The sequence below is a fragment of the Oryzias melastigma genome, linkage group LG4, assembly GCF_002922805.2.
Source record: "Oryzias melastigma strain HK-1 linkage group LG4, ASM292280v2, whole genome shotgun sequence".
NCBI lineage: Eukaryota > Metazoa > Chordata > Actinopteri > Beloniformes > Adrianichthyidae > Oryzias > Oryzias melastigma.
Genome location: NC_050515.1, coordinates 16,587,409 through 16,607,904, shown reverse-complemented (window position 1 = coordinate 16,607,904; position 20,496 = coordinate 16,587,409). Strand labels below are relative to the sequence as shown.

Below are 20,496 nucleotides of genomic sequence, written 5' to 3'. Positions count from 1 at the left end.
CATCATTTCTGAAGTATTTACTAGCTCTACTGGAACATGTAGGATATTTGGAGATGTATCCTAATTTGTAATAACAGATTTAATTTCCAGTCAAGTTACAATTAATCATCTAAAGTTTTATTTTTCGATTGCTTGAAATATTGCAATTGCAATAGCTAAATTCTATGATTCCAGGTTTGGATTCATTGAATTGACCTTGTCCAGGTATTCAGCAGCAAGTTTGGTTTGGATTCAGGTAAAGCTCTGAAAAATAAGTCTTGATCATGCGTTTGTGTGTGCATGTGTATTCTAGCTTTCGACGTCTGCTCTGGTACAACCTCAAGCTTTTTGGGCCTAGTGATCTTTCTGTGATAAAAAGCAAATCTTAATACCATAATCTGTGTTTTCAGAGCTCCTGGTCAGCAACAAAGCATGCAAAAATTAGGTCAAGATCAGAGTATTTAATTGAATATTTACCCAAAATTAAAATAAATTGTCTAAAATTAAAACACCATGAAATGAAATACTTAACCAAAATACTTCACTATCTGTTGAACTTATTAAAATTCCAAGATTTTTCCAAAGGGCTCGGAATACATTTTTCCAATGGACCTTTTTCAGGTCAATAATTACAGTAATCGACAACAGAGGACAGTTTGTTTTATTTTTGAGAAAAAAACAGGATCTCTTGCACATCCAGAGACAAACAGAACAGACAGACAAAAAAATCACATAAAAATGTCTTTACTTCTTGACTATTAATTCTTGATCACTACCAAATAGCAACAATCTGATATTCTAAAGAGCTTTCTTTTTACAAAAGTGTTGTTCTGAATTTGTACCTTTCTTGCTTCCTGCATCCTGCTGAGTTGGAGGGAGATTTGGGAAAACGGGGGTCTCTCATAAGGACGATCCCTCCAGCATTGCTTCATTAGCTCATAGCTGGAAAGTCAAAAATTATTATTGGCTAATGTTGAATAATGAATCAATTCCACTGACAAACGAGAGAATACTTACACCTCATCGTCACAGTTTTTGGGTTTCTCCATTCTGTAACCCTGTGGCAGTTTTTCATAGAGCTCAGCACAGGTCATCCCACAGTATGGTGTGCCACCTACATTCAATAACGAGGCGAGACTCATTAACTGGGCACCTTTGATCTTCTTTTTTGTACAAGCATTATTCCATGATTCCATTCTTCCTGAAGTTTGATATCAACATTACATGTCAACAAATATCAACAAAGCATGTGGTGCCTGCTGGCCCCGCCTCGAACATTTGATTGATAGAGTCTCCAGAGCTGCTTTCACTGGAAGAGGTGTGGACTTTGAACAAGCTTAGTCGTGATTGTTTACTGTGGTTGCTCTAAAAACCTGACTCAGATCAACACGGACCATTAACTGGAGTCTGGCTCCAAATGGCAGTGTCAAAAATCATTGAAGGATTAGGCCTTATTTCTCGAGAGCCGGAGTTTAGGCATTTTCTATGGGGGACGTCACATGTCGCTTCGTCCAGTGATAATTTTCTCAGATAGCGACAGTCTAATTTTTAAACTACATATGCCCATTTAGCATGTTATTGAACGTGTATCACTTGCTCGATGCGTACGGGCCAAAAAAAAAAGACTAAGAATTTATTTTGTACTAAGAAGTGCCATTGCTGCAACAAAGTCATCGAACTAGTTGACCAATATTGTTTCTATGGTACTATTTACATTTTATGTACAAACTCATACTACTCATACTTTTAAACCTTTAACTTTTCTATCCTTTTCAGATACTTTAGTTATTTTTTTATATAATTTATTTAGCATTTTTAAACAAAAAAAGGTTATTTTATCTTTGTAAAGACACAACTATGTAACTGGATTCCACTGGTTAAATGCAGCACTTTAAAATTTTTTGCAATCGATATCTAACAGCTCCTTTCAAAATGTGATTCAGAAGAAAATTTCCATGATCTTCTAATTATTATTAGTATTTTTCTACATGTTAACAATTTCAACTGAACATGAAAAATGGCTATTCTGGGTCTTAAATAGTGAGATAGGGTGATGGGGGATATAAACTACAAAGGAGTTCAAAAATAATGTTATTTCCTGAAACATTTTAGAGGTCATTTCAGAACTTACCTAAGCTTACAATTTCCCACAGAAGAACACCAAAAGACCACCTGGCAGGAGGGTATAAGAACGAGACGGAAATGTTAGTGAGTACAACAAGTGAGAGCAATCTGATAAGCCAAATTCTCTGAAGAGATATACCCGCACTTCATACGCCACAGTATATTGTGGTAGATAGCAAGAGCAGAAAGATGTCACTCATGCATCGGGTTTGTTGTTTACTCTGACTTTATCTTGTTCTGCACTATGTTTTGCACATCTCGCTCGGTTCCTCCTAAAGTTTACAACTTTCTCAGTTCTAATTGTAGCTTCACACTTCTTCTGCTAGCCATTCTATTCTCCTTTGTGTAAAAATAGGCTCCAGTTGACAGAACATCAATGTCTGTCCGCTAAGCTGTACCCCGGGCTTCCTGGTTGGGCTTATCAGTTACCCTCCACACTGTGAGCACTCCAACTGTGACAGTGGGATGATTTGTTGTTCTCTGTGAAAAAGGCATCTTGTGGCGTTCAAATCGAAATCCGCTCAGTGCATTTGCTATGGTTGATATCAGGAAATAACAAAGAAAATGATCCTGCATGGTCTGTCTAAAGTCGGAATTTGGTGTTTAACCCTTAAGAGCCTATAGTGACATCAGTGTAGCAGAAAAATATCAGAATTTTTTCGTGTGGTCAACTTGGTTCATAGTATTATCCACATAATTTTATTTTTAAGGAAATATGGGTCTGGGTCTTTATGGGTTAAAATACAAATTTGGTTGACATGCCCTCTGACAGAGAGATAGTAAAATTTTTTTGCAGACAGAACGAAAACCTTAAAATTCTTCACATGCGTTAGCTGAAAAAGAAGAACTGATTGCATAACTCACACATCACTCTTGGTTGTGTAGACACTGTAGTTTAGGGATTCGATGGCCATCCAGCGTACTGGCAGCCTGCCCTGAAAGCATAAAAAAAGTAAAATTCATCAAAGACCTAAAGTCTTATATTTGATGTCTGATAGGATAGTTTGAAGCTGCACATCAAAATGTAACCATTTAAAAACTTTAACTGATTATCCTCTTATCATCATGAACTATAATATTACAGTTCTAAGGTTTTTTCTCCTCACTCTACTTTGTAGGTTACATACTACTGCCCTCTACTGGTAAGTATCCAAAGAAAAAACTATAAATTTTTTTCAAATTTCTGATCTGGATTACAGCTGAAAACTTGTCCTGCCACACATTCAATTAGATATTTAAAGTACTGAGACATTGTCAAGAAACTCCACAAACGTATAAGTGGGTTAGTTATGGGTTGAATGGGAACGCAGTGGTCCCTCATTTATTATGAAGGTTACTTTCTAAAAAATAACCTGTTATAGATGAAATCCACATAGTAGAATTGTACTTTATGGCTGTAAAACTCCTCAGTACACACTGAATACAATTTTCTCAGAAAGACATGAACATTTTCACACTTTCTCTTTATTTAAACCAGGGGTGCCCAAATCCAGGCCTCGAGGGCCAATGTACGACATGTTTCAAACCAACCTGCAGTTGAAGCTACCCATTGGCTGAACATTCCTGATCAAGGTAATCAGCACCAGATAATGCAGCGTTTCTGGAAAACCAGCAGGAGGCCGGCCCTCAAGGCCCTCCAGGCCTAGATTTGGGCATCCCTGGTTTCAACTCAAAGTTTAAACCCTCACAGAAAAATCAGTCCAGTGTTGTAGAATGAAAACAAAGATTTGCTTGCAATCGAAGATTTATGTCAATTTGCCAAACTGACTGAACACATTCTGTACAGGAGAATGATTGACAATTATCTACAGCCAATCAGAATGCAGAACACTGAGTTACATGGGAAATAGAAAAAAAGTTTTTAAAAAAGAGTCGGCAAAATTGCACAAACAATTACCTGTAAAATAGAATTAAAGTCTCAAAGCTTTTGACACCAAATAGGATTGGAATTTATTTTATTCTAAGACAAATATGCTAAGTGCTGCATTATGAAGTATTTGAGTCATTTCTTCCCCTGTTTAATTTCACTTTCTTTATCAGAAAATTGTTTCAAATCTGCATTTCATTTGCGACTAATTCAGACTCATTTTCCAAGCAAACAGCGCCCCCTGTTGGTTGGATGTTTGAGTTGCTCACCATTGTCTTCTTGACATAAACTTCCTCACCGCGGGACAGACCAAAATCTGCTATCTTTGCCACAAGGTTGTCCCCCACGAGAACATTCCTTGCCGCCAAATCCCTGTGGATGAACTAGAAGGAAGAGAGCAAAAAGGAACACAGTTGCACACTCATCAACAAATACAGTACTGCATCACATGCGTCAAACTTATGGCCAAAAGAAAATGGAAATCTGACATCTCAGATTAATCTACCAAAACACTGAAAAGGTAATTTTAAGGCCAAGATCCCAACACCATGGTCATATTTTCAGGTATTTCTACTCACCTGTTTATCACTGAGGTAATGCATCCCAGTGGCTACGTCCACAGCAAACTGCAGAAGCTGCTGAGATGTGAGTGTGGACGCTGTCCCGTGCTCTTTGGCAAAGGCGGGGTCAGTCTCCAGCACTCTGCTCTTCCTTAGAAAATCAAGCAGGTTACCATAGGGAGCGTATTCTATAGCGATGTACAGATAGCCTGGGAAAAAACAAAGAAAACCATCCAGATTCTGCATCAGGTAAAAGATAGTTACTGCAGCTTTGACAGAGGTCATTCAAATTTGTGACTTGGACGTGAGAAGAATCTTGACTGATTTAAAAAGGATGACCGGAGCTTCAGATTCAGTTAAAGTCAGGACTTCTAAAGGTCTTAGGGCATTTTTGGCCTTCATATTTTGGCTTAAAAATGTTTATCCACAAGATGGTCAAAAAGATTTAAATTTAGGCCTCAGACTCCTGGTTATTAAAAGTAACTATAACCAAACTAAAAAAAAACACATTTTACATTTTTTGAGCTCTCATACTCATCCAATTGTCATCCAAAATATTTGGTTGGATCCAAATTTGTGTTTTAAATAGATAAAAATCTCATTCTTAACGGTTAGTTCGTCCCAATTAGGGTCAACGGGTTGCTGGAGCCTATCCTGGAACCCTATTTCAGTGCCCACAACAATACACACGCCTAAAGGAACAATGTAGACATACTAATTAACCCATGAAGCATGTTTTTGGATGGTAGGAGAAAACCGGAGTGCCTGGAGAAAACCCAAACATGCACAGGGAGAACATGCAAGCTCCACACAGAAAGGACCAGCTGGGATTTGAACCAGGGACCTCTCCAAAAGAGACAAAAGTGTTAACCACTACTCCACTGTTCAACCTCTTAACTTTTAATCATGCTTTTAAAACAGATTTTTTTAAAATTTAACAAAAAGAAACGGCTTAGATTTGACCAATTATTAAAATGATGTTGTTTCATAGGATTTATGCAAGTCTTTTGTTATAAAACATGTTTTTTTAATCACCAAACTACCATGCTAATGAGAACGGGAGGCGGCCCGAAAGAAAACATGAGCTGCTTCCAGATAGCCTTCAACAAACTTTTGTTTTTCTTGTCCTTTTCTAGCATGTTTAATTGCTTGCTTTCCCTCTTCTATTTTCCCACCCTTCACTTCCTTCCCCACTGCTCACCCTTTCCTTCCTCCACTGCTTTTCAAAAAGTCAAAGTGAAGCGAAGATTGTTTGATGCTGAACTGCACGGATGTTCAGAATTGTTTTAATCTGACTCTAACAAAACCCAGTTCTGCCGCTTTAACTCAAGTGGTATCTTATTTGTGATTTAAATAACAAATGTAAAGAAAAACAGGTGGGCTGAGAATCAGATGTTTCTCATGAAGGAGACACTCTGAATTAACCAAGTGTTTCAGTTTGTCATCCTAACTCTGAAGTACTCCGTGCAAAACATTTTCTTTTTCAGATGTTTTTCCGCTGTGAGCAGAGGCAAGTAATTAATTTATTCAATTTAAGAGGCATCAGATGTAACTGATGGAAACTGACACTGCTTGGTAAAAACTGGCCTTAAGGAAACCTTATCCGCTTGACTGAGATGTTACGATGATTCGATTTGATCATTTCACTATGGAGAACCAATTAATGGGCAAAGATTAATTGTCTTCATCTTTGAGAAAAACAAAATCCCACTGCGATTATCTTTTGATATATTTTTTAAAAGTGTTCCTATTGGTCTTTTAATTAGGATAAGTCAGTTTTTTTTTCTTTTTTTTCCAAAATAAAAAATCTTGTCATTTTCTTAGACATAATTTCTGCAGAGCGACAGTAGTTCATCAGAAATTCCTGTCTGAGTTGTGGGCAGGGCTATTGGCAGGGAGCAACCCTGTACTCATTTCCCATCATCCCTTTATCAAAAAAGGACAAGTTGGGGACAACCATAAGGTCAAAAAGTGACCTGGAGGGGTCCTTAACCATGTGTCAAAATGTGACGACTTGGGAATGAGAAAGTGTTGCTTTGTTGCTGTTGTTTTGTTGTACTGCTAGCTTACAGCCCCTTACAGCCCTAACATAACATTACCAGTGCAACAAGACAAAAAGTAATACCGACGCTATCCAGCCTTACAGTATTGAGCTACATATCAGCTCAGACGAGAAAAACAAAGACGTTCATGGATCTAATTGTCTGGAAGGATTTGAGAGCGATTAACTATGAATGATTGGTCATCAGTTAACAAGTACAAACAGCAGTATTTACATGAGGACGTGACGAAGTCTATAGTTTGTAGTACATTAAATTAGTACGATGGAGAGTAAAGAAGTTGAGCAAGTATCCTTTTGTATCAAAGGAAATCACATCAAGATGCTTTACACACTAGATGTGTGATGTTCAAAGATAAAAATGTCCTCACAACAAGAATCAAAGATGGGATACAAGTAAGGATAAGGACTTTGAATGTCCGGCGATAAGTTTCAATAGTCTTTGCCTTTGGCATTTGGCATTCCAAAAAATAATGGATTCCAACATTGACTGCAGCTATTTTGCGTAAAGTTGGGCCACTAAATATCTGCTTTTTTTCAGACATTGTTAAAACAGAGTCAAAACAGACTCTGCAGTCTTGTTTCCCTTTTATAAAAAAAATCTGATTGTGTTCCTACATTGATGTATTTGCAAGTTCTGACAGAAACGTACGGTGGCCTTGAAGGGCAAATCACACCAACAAATCACTCACTTCAAAAACACGTTAAAGATCACAATAACAATTAAAGAAAAAAGGAAGAAAGAAGATTCAGGATAAAGTAGGAGCTATGACACATTGCTGACTGGATGATGATGTGTGTCCAACATTTTAACTGAAAGTTATTTGGCATTAAGCGATGCTGGCTGTGCTCTGCATTTATCAACTTTTACTATCGTGCGAACATTGAAGATGCATTTGACAAAACTCAAATGTCTAAAATCATCCAATTATCTAAGTTCTTTAGTACCTACCTTTTCCAGTTTCTCATTGTGTTTCATTTTTTAACATTTCATGTTGATCTCTGGAAATTACTTTAGTTTTCAAAAATGTCACATTTGTATTTCATAGCATTTTTTTAAATTGTGTTTTGGTTTCTAGAATTTTACTTTGATTTCTAAAACATAATGTTTTTTTTAATTAATATTGTTTGTTTGTTTTTTTTTTGTTATTGTGATCTTTAATATGTGTTTGGTTGAGTGATTTGTGGCTGTTATTTGCACTTTAGGGCCATCATATAAAATCCCCAAAATAATCACACAAACTATTTTCCCAGATTAACAGGCTCAATTCTTGGTATATCTGGATAATAATAACAAATACAAGTTTTTGTGTGTTACCAAGCTTGCCCACATTTAAACATTTAGCAAATCACATCTTTGGGACATAATGAGCTGTTATTTTCAGATACATTTTAAAAAAAGGCCACTAGATGTTGCTCACTTACCTCTGTTTTCACAAGCTCCAATCAAATTAATGATGTTGGGATGATGTCCTAGTTTGCAAAGCACCTCCAGCTCTCCTGCAAAGTCTCTGTGGTCATTCTCTGAAGCAAACTCTGAAGTGGGAAAACACCCCAATGTTGGACAAATTCCAAGCTTGCACGGCAGTTGCTGAACATACGAGGTGCAGAACCTTTAGCAGAGTGTAAACTTACCCTTCAGCATCTTGATTGCTGCACTTATTTTGCTGCCATCTTTTTTAATCATGGCTTTGATGACCTGTTGTGAAACAGTTGTTAGCGTAAATGTTGAAGAATTTGAAGCGAAGGAAACAAATCAAAGATTTAAGTACTTGGCCAAAATTGCCCTCCCCGATGACGTCTTCAAATTTGATGTCCTCCCACTCAAGAATTGGGTAGGTGAGAGGTTCTGGCGTCGGCTTAGGCCTTCTGGAGAGGGTCAGAGTTCCTGAGTTAAACTGCAAGATAGTTTCTTCTCCCTGGTGAGGAAAATAGTCCAAATTCAGTAAAGAGGCAATAATGTTTCAAATGTTTCAACATTAAAGTCAAAAGCTGGCATCCTCACCGATCCTGATTGGTAGGTAAACGTCCGCCGGCGATTGACCAGGGTTTTCCTGATGAAGAACAGCGCTAGCAGTACCAGCAATATGACCACGGAGGTGACAGTCACCGAACCCACCACTGCCAACAGCAGCTGATAACCGTCTCCAGCAGGCTTACCAGCAACACCCTGGGTGGTGGGAATTGAATTCTCGGAGTCTATTTGGCAGCGTGAAGAAGAGAAAAAGGGAATTTGGGGAAAGAAGGGGAAAGTAACTATAAGACAGATGGCGATAATAATTCACCAAAGACAAATATAATTCTTTGGTTGAGTTCATTGACTGCATATGAGAACTGTACAGAGTGTTCCTTCCACCCGGCGTTCCAAATAGGATGCATCCACTGGCTCAAAAAAGCTCAAATCCCATTGACTTCTATTGAGAAACAGCTATATTTATATTTGTTAGAATAAGCATTATTGCTTGGATATTTTCTCTTAACATGTTTTTGTTAAAACTTATTTTTTTATGGGTTTTTTTCTGTAGCGCAAGTTATTCAAGTTATAAATTGGCTAATTAGATGCCCCAATAAAAGTAGGAGTGGAATGTTTGAAGCACTTGATTGTCAAGCTTGTTTTAAGTGGAAGGGGCGTGGTCTTCTCAAATGCTCACTCCTGACTGGCGGGAGTGGTTGCCATAGAAATGTAGACTCAAATCGAGTTGGACTAATCACTACTTAGTGACAATTTTCTGGTTCCATCATGGCGACGGCCGTATCGAGACAAAATGGCAACTGAATTGACTTCATTTTACTCTGAACTAGAAGTAAGTTATTTTTTAGTGGTGATGTCAAACTGACTCGGTCTAATTCTCTTATACAGTCAGTGGTTTAGTTATTGAAATTTTTCCGTGTGTCTTGTTCTGCTAAACTCCATTTAGAAAAAGCCCAACATTGGCCATAATTTTCTTCCTTCTACTCGTTTTATGTTGCAAAGGAAAATAGAAATAACACATGAATCCACAAATGTCAGTGGTTAATCTGACTGAGAAAAATAAAGTCAGTCCTTAGTGCTGTTGGCTGGTCTAATGTAGTCAATCAAGAATTTACCAGTTTTTCAAGTTTATTTGGTGGAAAAGCTAAGATTTGGAGAAAACATGTCGTCTATATTGTGTTAGTCGATGTCAAACTCCGCCACATCAAAACCTGATAACTCACCATCCTCTGGAGTTTCTGCTTTAACAAACTTGCTCCACTCTCCAGGCACTTTGGAGAACGCCCTCACTCTAAATTGGTAAACCGTGCTGCTGTTTAGGGCGATCACATCTTTGGTGGTCCTGTTTCCATCATCTGTATCCACCCAGGGGTGAGGACTTCCCTGACCAACGGACTGGTACTCGATGATGTATTTGACGATGCCTCCGTTTGGGTTCTCAGGGGGAAGCCACTTCACCTGGATGGAGGACATGGAGAGGGGCAGAGCTTCGACGTTGCGTGGGGACGACGGTCCTGAAACAAGGACAAACTCATTATTGCATCAAACATACATTTATGTCAATCAAAAACTTTGAGAATGCTAGCAGTAAGAAAAAACAACTACCAGTCCTAGCACAAAAGGTTTTTTTTAATCTAGTAGGTTTGTTACTACATTGAAATACAATCAATACAATTGATTTTCAAATCAAGGAACTCTTAGAAGAACTATATAACAACTGTAGAAACAACCATTATCAAATTATCATTCTTCCACCACTATGCCTCAGTATTGGAAATGTGTTTGTAAGTCTTCAGGCCTCTCCCTCTTTTAGTCAAGTGTCATTAAACCTCAGAACAAACTTCTCAAACTCATAACATGTTTAAAAATGTTTTCATATTTTAAATATGTGACTAATCATTTGGATTTGACGAAGGCTGTATTTTTTGAAGGTTTTTCACTAAAAATTAGGGCCACAAAAAGACAATTCAGATGTGTTCTTCTTTGCACTCTACCAGTATATATATATATATATATATTTACTTTTGACAGAAACATTTTTAAAATTCTTGTACTTGTGACTGAACCCTGTATATTTTATTGGTTAAAAAAACAACAGATTTTTAAGTTGATGACGTGTACATGTACTAAAGCAGTAAAACTTCAAAATTGCATTAAAATTCTCATCCAAAATGAGCTGCTTTTTAAAAATTCTAGTATTATGCACAGTCTTAACTGTGTCATGTTATCCAGATTTTACAATATTTTACATAACTAAAACTTAAATGTGATGAGTGGAAGCCCTAAAAGAGATTAAACCCGACTGACACCTAAATAATGGGTTTACAATGAAGTGGTTACAAAACATAAATAAATGAGAATTTAATAATGACAATTCTTTAAATGTGAGGTTTATGGACTTTCTATTTTAGGTTTTATAAATATCTGTTCAATCTTTTTAAGGAAATGTGCTAAAGCTCTAAGGAAGTTGCTCATTTTGTTCAACTTTAATTTTACAGCAATTATTGTTAATATTTATCTTCAAAGGAAAAACTGTGGGCAGAGGGAGAATCAACATAAAGTGTTTCCTTAATCAGATAAGTCTATGAAATATTAAGTGGAAATATGTTTAAAAGAAGCCTATCTTGCAGTTTTCCCCGATCTATTGGGAGATGTCTCTGTTACCCTGGCTGTTGATGCGGAAGCGGTAGGGCTTGGAGAGCGGCCCATAGCTGCCGCAGTTGACGAGGCGCACCACCACAGTGTAGGTTTGATGATACTCCAGGTTGTGGAACTTGGTGGAGAGCACCTTGAGCAAAGTGGTCTCCTCCAGCAGTTTCTCACTGTGGGGTGGAGGTGTGGAGAGCTGCACTAAAAAGCCGGTTGCGGTGTCGGAAGTAATGACGGTGTTGGGGGGAAGTCGCCAGCGAACTGTAACATTGCGGCCCTCTTCTGAGCTGGTGTCAATCTCAGGTTGAATTGTGGGCTCTGTGGCGACAGAGAACACAGAATTAGCTGAGTGGAGGATCTGCTTTGAATGAACCACTGCTGTTAAAGCCTACTCTAATTGTGTTTTTTTTTTTTCTTGCAGTTAGCAGTAAAATGAATCACACAGAGCAGGAGTGGTTAAGAGTCGTTTCAAGTATAGTTCACTGTCTGCACAAATCTGCATTAAAACTTTGAGGATAGCTTTAATTTTGATGTAAATTTGCAGAATTATCTTTTTGTCAATTTATTTCACTGATAGACAAAAGAAAATGTTAACAATAACAGACTGCTTTTATAAGAAATTTTGAATTTGTTTTATTTTACTGTATTTTAATGTTTTTTTTTCCAGTTTCGTAACAGAAAATTAAGAAAAGTAAATGATCAAATGTCTCATAAAACATTTTGATAAGTCTACTCCAATCTTCACACCGATCTCGGCAACCATGTTCAAGCGGCCATTTTCAATGAAAAGTCTATGTAAACCTGTGAAAACACGCCTTTTGGGCTTCTTCATTTACAATTATTGCATTCATGCGTCACCACGCAAGTTTTTAAGATTGTTTTCGAGACAGTCTGAACCATATATATAGTATATAGATAGAACTGGACTGATTATGCCCTCCCTCCTCGCGTTCCTAATAGGAAGTACCAGCTGGTACCAGCTGAAAGCTAAAATCCCTTAGATTTCAATTGAGAAATAAACCACTATTACTCAGTCATTAACCATTCTTACTCTGATATCTTTTTTTAGCATGTTCTTGCTAAACCTAATATTTTTTTATGATATATTTTCTTGTTCAAGGTATAAATTGACCAATTAGATGCCTCAATACGTGCTCGCTGGCCCCCACCTCCAACATTTGAACCGTATGATTGACAGATTCTCCTGAGCTCGCTTTCAGTGCAAGGGGTGTGTTTGTAGTTGGGGTTTTATGACACCAACCCTTTCATCTATCAGAATAGAGCTGTGAAAGAAAATGCCTGGAGCAAGATTTGCACCGCTTTGACATTTGGCAACAAGACTCTTCCAACTGTGAGTACATGCGATAGTTTTGGTAGCGACACTCCAGTGTGAACACTGTTCACTAAAAGCATGTTTAAGAACCTTCATTCTGCGCATTCTTGAACCTGCATCACATGCCTGGTGTGATCGTGATATATAAGTCAAAGCAGGTCATGAAAACTACAATTTTATATTTTCCCCTTTCATCAGTTTTTTTGTTTGGTTCCCGTAGACACAAGCTGTTATTATATAACATGCTGTTTATATTAAATTACATAAAAAGATTAAGGTCTCAATGAGGGGCACTGAACTAATACTAGACTTAGGCCCTTAGATTAAAATCTGGTGGAAATATTTCTGTTTTATGATTAGTTTCAGTATCAGCCGGGGAGTTGTGCTGACTTTTATTCCAGGTTTGATTTCAAACTCAGATTAGATTTTACACAAGACGACAAAACATATTTTACTGAACCATCAAAGTTTATAAGCTAGATTTTTTTTTTTTTACCTTGCTGTCATATTTGATTTCTCCCTCTGCACCACAGTCAAAGTGCCTTAACCCCAGACCATAAATACATATTGATTTATTTGCAATCTTTATCCAAGTCAGTAAAACTATTTCATTCATCATACTGTATGTCTAAACACAAATCTCCGAGGTAGTTTTTTCCGTTTAGCACAAACTTGAACTTCTTTTGGCACCAAAATGAGCCAATAGTTGTGTTTCTACAATAGACGGCACAGGTGTTGGTGACCTCACCGGGACAGTCGGTCTCCATGGTTTCCTCTGGCCCCGCAGCCCCCTCTCCTCCAGCCCCAGGACGACTCAGCTGGACCCGAACGCGGTACTTTGTGGAAGGCTCCAGATTCATCAGCGTGATGGGCTCTTTGTTATAGACTTACAGAAAACAAGACAAGATGGATCCTATGGTGAAGGTTTTATACTAATACAAGCAAAGTGTTCTCTAGTCTGGGAAAAATGACCAACAGTTGTGTTTCTGTCTGCTCACCTATGACTGAGGACCAAGAGTCTCCATTGGCGTCCGGTTTGTAAAGAACTCTTGTTGAGATGATGGGACCATCTCCTTTGTGGGATGTTGCTGGCATGACCAGCAGCTGCTTACTCCCCCTCTTTAACAGTTTGGGAGGACCAACAGGAACTGGGGGCTCTGCATGGGGCAAAGAAGTTGTCTTCATAAGTGTCAAAGAATACCATTTCTAAACACTCACGGGCCACTTTTTAGGTACACCTCTCCAATTGCTTGAGTAAATCAAATTTCTAATCAGCCAATCACATGGCAGCAATGCGGTATTAGCAAGTTGTACCCATAAAGTGTCAGGCGAGTGTATTTTTAATTATTTTAAACTGATATCGGTGACCTTTTATGGTGAGATTGAACTTCAGTGAGTCTTGACCCCCATTGGTGGAGACCCTACACTCCCACAGGCCTTCCTCCTTGGCACTCAGGTGAGGGATTTCAAACAAGGCTATGCTCTTGTTGGAGTCCATTGTAGTTCTTGTTGGCTAAGAGAGAAATAAAAAAACAGGCAGGAAAGGTGGAAACAGACTGTGAAAAGTAGTGTATATCCTGTAGTCAATTACTGTACACTGGTGCTTGAACTTTCTCCAAAAATATTCTCACACTGATAAAAGTATTTGTTCCTGTGGGAAACCCTGATACAGTTCTTTATCAGATTGACTTATTTTTTTTCTCAATGTAACAGCATAGAAACAATAACACAGAAAGTGAATATATCACTTTCAAGCGTCGCATGGCAGCTGGTGCACTGCAAAGTGATGCAGCCTTATCTGGATGGACCAACGTGCCGGCGCCTTCCTCGAAACGTGCCTGAGCGTCACAATCACGCAGACTCACACAGGTTTTACAAACATACTCAAGTAGTTTGAGGCTGCAAATAGTACAATGCTGTGATGGGAGTGTCTACTTCTGTATTGTCTTGGCAAAGAACATTAAACATGTATTCATAATTTATAACTTAGTAAGTAATCAGAAACAGCAGATTTGAGTTGAGATAATTGCAATCGATCTAAACATCTATTAATAAAAAAAAAAAAAATGGATTTGCACCATATTTTGCATCCTAGATTGATCTCAAACCTCCTTTATCAAACTGGATCAGTGATCCATTTGCTTTACTCTTGTTTGTAAACCCAGTTAAAATTATTCTTTTAGAGTAAACAAAAAATATAAAACTATATAAACTATAACGTTTCTGCTTTCTTGCAGGGTTACATTTAAAAAATTGTCATTTTAAAGGTAGGAGATCACTTCTGTCCAAGAATCCGAATAATAAAATATGTGAGTTTTCACATATTTTTATATTGCAAACATCAACAGAAGAATAGTGAATTGTCAAAAAAATGTATTTGAAGTTGTGTTTATGTCTTGATTTAATGACCAAGAAAGACATTTTTTAGCAACAATTAAAGCCAACTGAACTCAATTCACCAACTAGTTTGCCACTAATTTATTTGAGGACCTTTTTACTAATTTGTTTTTGACAATCACAATGAGATGAAAATGTTCTTGTCATGATGTAGCAGTTCATTTTGTTCAGTAGAATAAACCTTTAAACTTTGCTAAAAGCAACATGTGTCACACATTTTATGTATTGATTTTTTTACATTACCTTTCGATGTTACAATTTTGTGTTTTGCTTTTTATTATTTTATATATTTTTATATTAACCGAGATTTTATTATCACTTTCCTAACCTAGAAGTTACTCAGATTTCAACTGTCCACAACCACTGCAGGTGTGCCCCAGGGCCGTAGTTTGGTCCCCCAACTTTTCATTACCTGCCTCCATTCACTTAGCCATATTTTCCATAAAACTGATATTCGTTGGCGCTGTTTTCACAGACAAAACCCAGCTGTAGATCTCAACCAAACCTGACTCTTTGTCCTATTTAATCAATTAATACTATTTTAAAAAATGTTAGTTTCTTTCTCAATGCTGAAATCTCATTTGCTACCTCCTCCAGTCAGGAGAAAAGATTGGGTGTCATCCTGGTCAGTGCAGATCAAAATGTCTCATCAAGAAAATAAAAACCATTTCTAAAGGTGGTTAATATTTTAGCCCAAGCAGAAAGAAAAAGCCATAAACATGTTGTAGCTTCAATTCGAAATGTTGCAATGTTGGAAAACTGAGAGTCAAAATGTCGTTCTCATTCACAAGATCCATTCTCCCTGTGTGGTCATGCAATCAAACCTTTCCTTAACTACACAGACTTAAATTTGTTCTCCCATGCTTCATTCCTCTTTTTCCTTGCACAAGTGTAGGTCTTCCTACCTTGAGCACGATGTTGTCCGATCGACGCAGCTCAATGCTGTTGTGGCTGGGCGGCGGGTTGCCTGTGGCCGAACAAGAGATCTTGGGGCTGGAGTTCAGATTCCACTCCGGGACAGAATCCAAACCTAGAATCTGAGGAGCTCGGTCTAAAAATAGAAACAAAAAAAGTACGAAAGTGAGCAGAAAATACCTCAAGAATTTTGGATTACAAAGACAAGATGTAAGATTTTAAAAGGTTGTCAAGTCAAAAATGTTAAGAAAACATAAAGTTGTGAAACTTTTTGGAATCTTTGAAAAATTGGGTTTATGATAGGAATACGGTGGATCAAAATGGTTGATATGTATCATACAAACCTGACTTCTCACAGTTCTGCCCTCGCCATCCGGCCAGACACTGACAACCACTGAAACGACTGCAGATCCCTCCGTTCTGGCATTTACAACTCAGCCTGCAGTCTGGTCCATATCTGTCATTCGGACAGGCTGACCAAAACAAAACATATATACATACACATCACCACATTTATAGCATTTTGTCAATATTTTCAGTTCACATGTGAAAAGATATTCACCTTTTTCACAGCGGTGTCCAAACCAGCCGCTGGCGCAGGAGCAGCCGTATGGGTCTGGTAGGCAGAAACGAAGGCCTTTGCAGTTATTGCTTGAGTCAGACCGGCAGGACTCCTGGCAGTTTTGACCAAACATTCCTTCCCTGCAGGCTGTGACGGATCAGAGAGAAACACATTCACTAAGCTTTGTTTTAGTTCCTAGAGTTTTGCTGCATCATCTGCCTTCCAGAAGGCTCTCCAGGTTTTTCTTCAAAGGAGCGTGACTACACTGTAAAATAACTGAAACATCCCTTAGCAGTACAAGGTTTTTAAAAATGGACTGTACAACTGAGGAGAGACTCAACTTGAATTGTGTAGAATCAGGAAGATCTACAGTTAAATACAGAAATTACTTTAAATTCATGAAACAGAAGTGATCAGATGTCTTAAAATTCCAAAGAAAGTCAGAAAAGGGAATTTTTAGAAAAACAAAAAAGGACTAAAGGAGACAGTCACACACTGCATTTTTGTTTCTATGAAAAGAAGCATTCCCAAGTTTGTCCCGCTAAAAAAACCCACGCCCCTCCAGGGGAAAGAGTGTGTCCGTATTTTTCCAAAATCTCTTCAGCATGTTTCCATATTAGATGGACTTCACACAAATGCACAAAATGCAAGAGTCAACACTGCAAGTACAACCTTATTTGGGTATTTTTGACCTTTTTACATCTTTAGACATATTTATTTTCCAAAAATCCTAATTGACTAAATTTTTAACATCTTCTGTCACATGTTTCATTTAAAGCCTTTTTTCACTGTAACGGTGAACACTATAAAACAATGATTTTTCAGTGCACTCTCACGCCTATATATATGTATATACTGTTCCTCATGCTGTGTGCCCTAATGACTCAGGAGTCATGAGCCTCTAAAAAAACATGCTTTTCAGTGGATGACAGCTGATCTTGTTCAACTAACATTACAATAATAAACTGAGTAACCAAAGTAAATGTCATTTGTATTCTTTTGAGTAATTACATTAGAGTGATTTAATATATTTCCACCCATGGGTTATACGGTGTGTTGACTTAATCTGGTAATGCGCTGGTGTAAAGTGGATTATAGTGCGGACCAATAATGAAGCAATAATCTTCTCGCCAAGAGATAGTAATTATATTGAGCTGGTAATACCAGTCTAACACTCTTCACTTTAGAATAATAATTAAAAAGACGTTTGCAACTTTTAAAGGTATTTTCAATGTGAGACATTTTAAAGCAGTGAATTTTAAAAAAATAAGCTCATTTTGTTTCATGGGAGATGGGTAAGGCACACCAATGCTTCTCACACTATAGAATTAATATTTATTCTTTATTTATAGTATTATGTCATTATCAACATTTATTTGGAGAGTGTAATAGTTTTATTTCATAAAATGTTTTGAACATTCCCTAATGACAGCTAATACTTAAACATTCAGAAAGAGGCAATTTGAAAATAAAACATGACAGTATGTGGACGTGGTCCTTTTATCGCAATTTTAAGAAAAGTTGTTATGTGGAAAAGTATTTTAGATAAAATCCACGATAATAAAAGTATTTGCTTTCATTTATCATATAAGAATGATAATCAAGTACAGAGATAAGATTGCTTTGAAATTGATTAATTTTAGCTAAAACAAATTCCTGCTGAACTGCATGGGAAAGTAATAAACAGCATATAGTATGAAAGCAGCTTATACTGTAAAAAGCGGAAAAAAAATAGATTAAATTAACAAAAGCTTTGTAACTTGTTACATTTAAAAATATTAGTTTTCATCAAAATGCATTTTTGAGTTGAGTAAACCATCAACCCCAGATTTTAATTTGATGAAAACTAAACATTTTAAAGGCAACAAATTACATAACTTTTATTAACTGATTCAATGTTTCACCTTTTTTAGTGTGGGCAAGACCAAATCTTTTTTGTTTAAAGTTTATAAGTACAAAACAAAAATGAGTTAAACAAACAGAGCAATAGCCATTTTGGGCACCTTCCTGTCAGTTGTAATTATAGAATTATTGCATCATCATCACGTATGAAGATGACGGTGTTCACTACACTTGTGGTAAACAGAGGTCACCATGAATTTAGGGAGCAAAACGTTCTGGAGTGGCTTCAAAATTATTTTTCCACATTGAACAAATAATATAAAAAAAACAGCAAGCCCAATCCAAATTCCCCCCTTCTCCCTACCCCTCCATTTGAAGGGGGAATTTTTTGTGCAAGTCGCGTCCGGAATATTTTGTTTAAATCCGACTTTAAGTTCGACTCCAAGTGAAGGGATACAAAGTCCTCCATTGGAAGGGTAAACCACGTCGTGCTGAGAAGCGCTTTTCTTCACGTGGGTGCGCTCTGACGCACAGAAGTTTACATTTAAATGTAAGTAATGACTTTTTGTTGTAGCATGACCTTTTAAAAGCTATAAAACCGCTAACGTTAGCAGACCGGTGATTATGGATGACATCGAGCGAAAGTGACGTCCAAAATATGAGACATTTTTTTCACTCTCCGTTTGGAGGGCTGAATGAAGGGGTGGGGAGAAGAGAAGATTTAGGATTGGGCCTTAGTATCTCATATGTATCAGGTTGCTCATTACAGAAATGATTATTATGATAGTTATTGTTTTTTTATTTATTTATTTTTATTTTTCTTTGTTTATAGGCAGTTCAAAAACATAGCATTCTCTAACCTGTCTCACAGCGTGATCCCATGAACCCTGGAGGACACACACAGTCTCCTTCTGCATCGTGACAAATTCCACCGTTGAGACAGTCGGGACAATCCCTCTCACAGTAAGAACCCCACTTCTTACTGGGACAATCTGCAAAGACACGGATGTTTTGTTTTGTTTTGTTTTTTTTAAATAGTGTTGACTAATGTTCAGTAAGCCCTAAACAAACAGGTTTATTCACATATGAGACTTTCAGAACATTAGATTTGTAGCTTACATCTGTTTTAGCACACATTGCTTGTATAAACATTGCATGATGCATTCTTCATAGCAAGTCACTGTAAAATGCAAAAAACACACTTGCATCTGGCAAATAGACAGAGCTCTAATTTGTACTTTTTTTTTATACCAAGACACAGGAAATGACACAAACATACCATTTGTCAGCCGCCAAAAATGAACATGTGTAAAACTGCCTTGTGGGGTTTGTTAATCAGTTAGTCAAAGAAGTCATGTCCAACTCTTACAGATGTGGAGAGAATTGTTGCTACGCCTCTGTTAATGAAATTTAAACCCCATGATGGCCATTGAAAAAAAGAAAACATTAAAAAAATAATCATACATAAAGATTTACTGAAAACTGACCAATAAAAATCAGAGATTGTCTTTAAGTAATTGTTCAATAGAATCCCTTTTTATTTGCCCTGTCTAGCAGCTGAATAAAAATATCAAATATATGGCCTCTTGTATTCACAGGTTTTATTGTTACATTCAGGGGTTTTGTGACTTTGGACACACCAGTTGAATATTTGTATGAACCAAACCAAACATTATTTTTATCAATCCTTTTATTTATATTTCATATTTCTTTTTAAGTTCTTGACCTGGCAGAAGAAGAAGGGAGAGTAATAGGGGGTGTAGAGTAGGGGTGTAAAAAAATATTAATTCAGTGAAATATTACAATACTTTATTTAGTGGTACTTTAAAGTACTACCAAGAGAATATTTAAATAATTATTCAAAAGCAAACATGTAGTTCAATCTTATTTTTTGTTTTCTCCTTAAATATTTCCAAAAGAGAAGCACCATGAATGTGCTTTGGTAAATGCAACTTGTTTATGAGATACAGTTGCAGTACTTAATGTTCTGATTATAAAATAACATGTATTTTACAATTTTACCTTTATGAAAAATGTATTAATATTCAGATAATTCTTAAGTAATAATTTAAAAAGATAGTGAAATATTGTCCGGTATTGTCTTGGGATATATCGAGTATCATGACACGTGTATCGCGATACGCATCGTATCATAATACGTATTGTATTGTCAGACTCTTTCCAATACACACCTCTAGTTTAGAGGGATGGAGAAGAAGGGTTGGGGGGGGGGGGTC

General features: G+C 37.1%; 1 protein-coding gene and 1 long non-coding RNA gene across 3 annotated transcripts in view; one reads left to right on the top strand and one right to left on the bottom strand.

Annotated features, from left to right (window-relative positions):
- tie1 (tyrosine kinase with immunoglobulin-like and EGF-like domains 1) overlaps window positions 1-20,496 on the bottom strand; it is a 28,202-nt gene that overhangs the window by 2,763 nt on the left and 4,943 nt on the right. Inside the window, exons 5-23 of one of the 2 annotated variants that reach the window (XM_024279150.2) lie at window positions 19,120-19,251; window positions 16,418-16,564; window positions 16,200-16,328; window positions 15,846-15,991; window positions 13,912-14,056; window positions 13,542-13,700; window positions 13,292-13,429; window positions 11,226-11,528; window positions 9,785-10,075; window positions 8,595-8,788; window positions 8,362-8,508; window positions 8,225-8,288; window positions 8,015-8,125; window positions 4,549-4,739; window positions 4,240-4,353; window positions 2,968-3,038; window positions 2,111-2,151; window positions 997-1,093; window positions 822-921 (exon numbers count right to left, since the gene is read on the bottom strand). In XM_024279150.2, coding sequence (XP_024134918.1) covers window positions 822-921; window positions 997-1,093; window positions 2,111-2,151; window positions 2,968-3,038; window positions 4,240-4,353; window positions 4,549-4,739; window positions 8,015-8,125; window positions 8,225-8,288; window positions 8,362-8,508; window positions 8,595-8,788; window positions 9,785-10,075; window positions 11,226-11,528; window positions 13,292-13,429; window positions 13,542-13,700; window positions 13,912-14,056; window positions 15,846-15,991; window positions 16,200-16,328; window positions 16,418-16,564; window positions 19,120-19,251 — 2,720 coding nt within the window. The remainder of the gene's footprint in view (window positions 1-821; window positions 922-996; window positions 1,094-2,110; window positions 2,152-2,967; window positions 3,039-4,239; window positions 4,354-4,548; window positions 4,740-8,014; window positions 8,126-8,224; window positions 8,289-8,361; window positions 8,509-8,594; window positions 8,789-9,784; window positions 10,076-11,225; window positions 11,529-13,291; window positions 13,430-13,541; window positions 13,701-13,911; window positions 14,057-15,845; window positions 15,992-16,199; window positions 16,329-16,417; window positions 16,565-19,119; window positions 19,252-20,496) is intronic. The other variant, XM_024279151.2, reaches the window with a different exon arrangement.
- The window catches only part of LOC118598674, a 32,983-nt gene continuing 15,951 nt past the window's right edge, over window positions 3,465-20,496 (top strand). The window contains exon 1 of the long non-coding RNA XR_004947765.1: window positions 3,465-3,675. This is a non-coding gene — a long non-coding RNA (uncharacterized LOC118598674). The remainder of the gene's footprint in view (window positions 3,676-20,496) is intronic.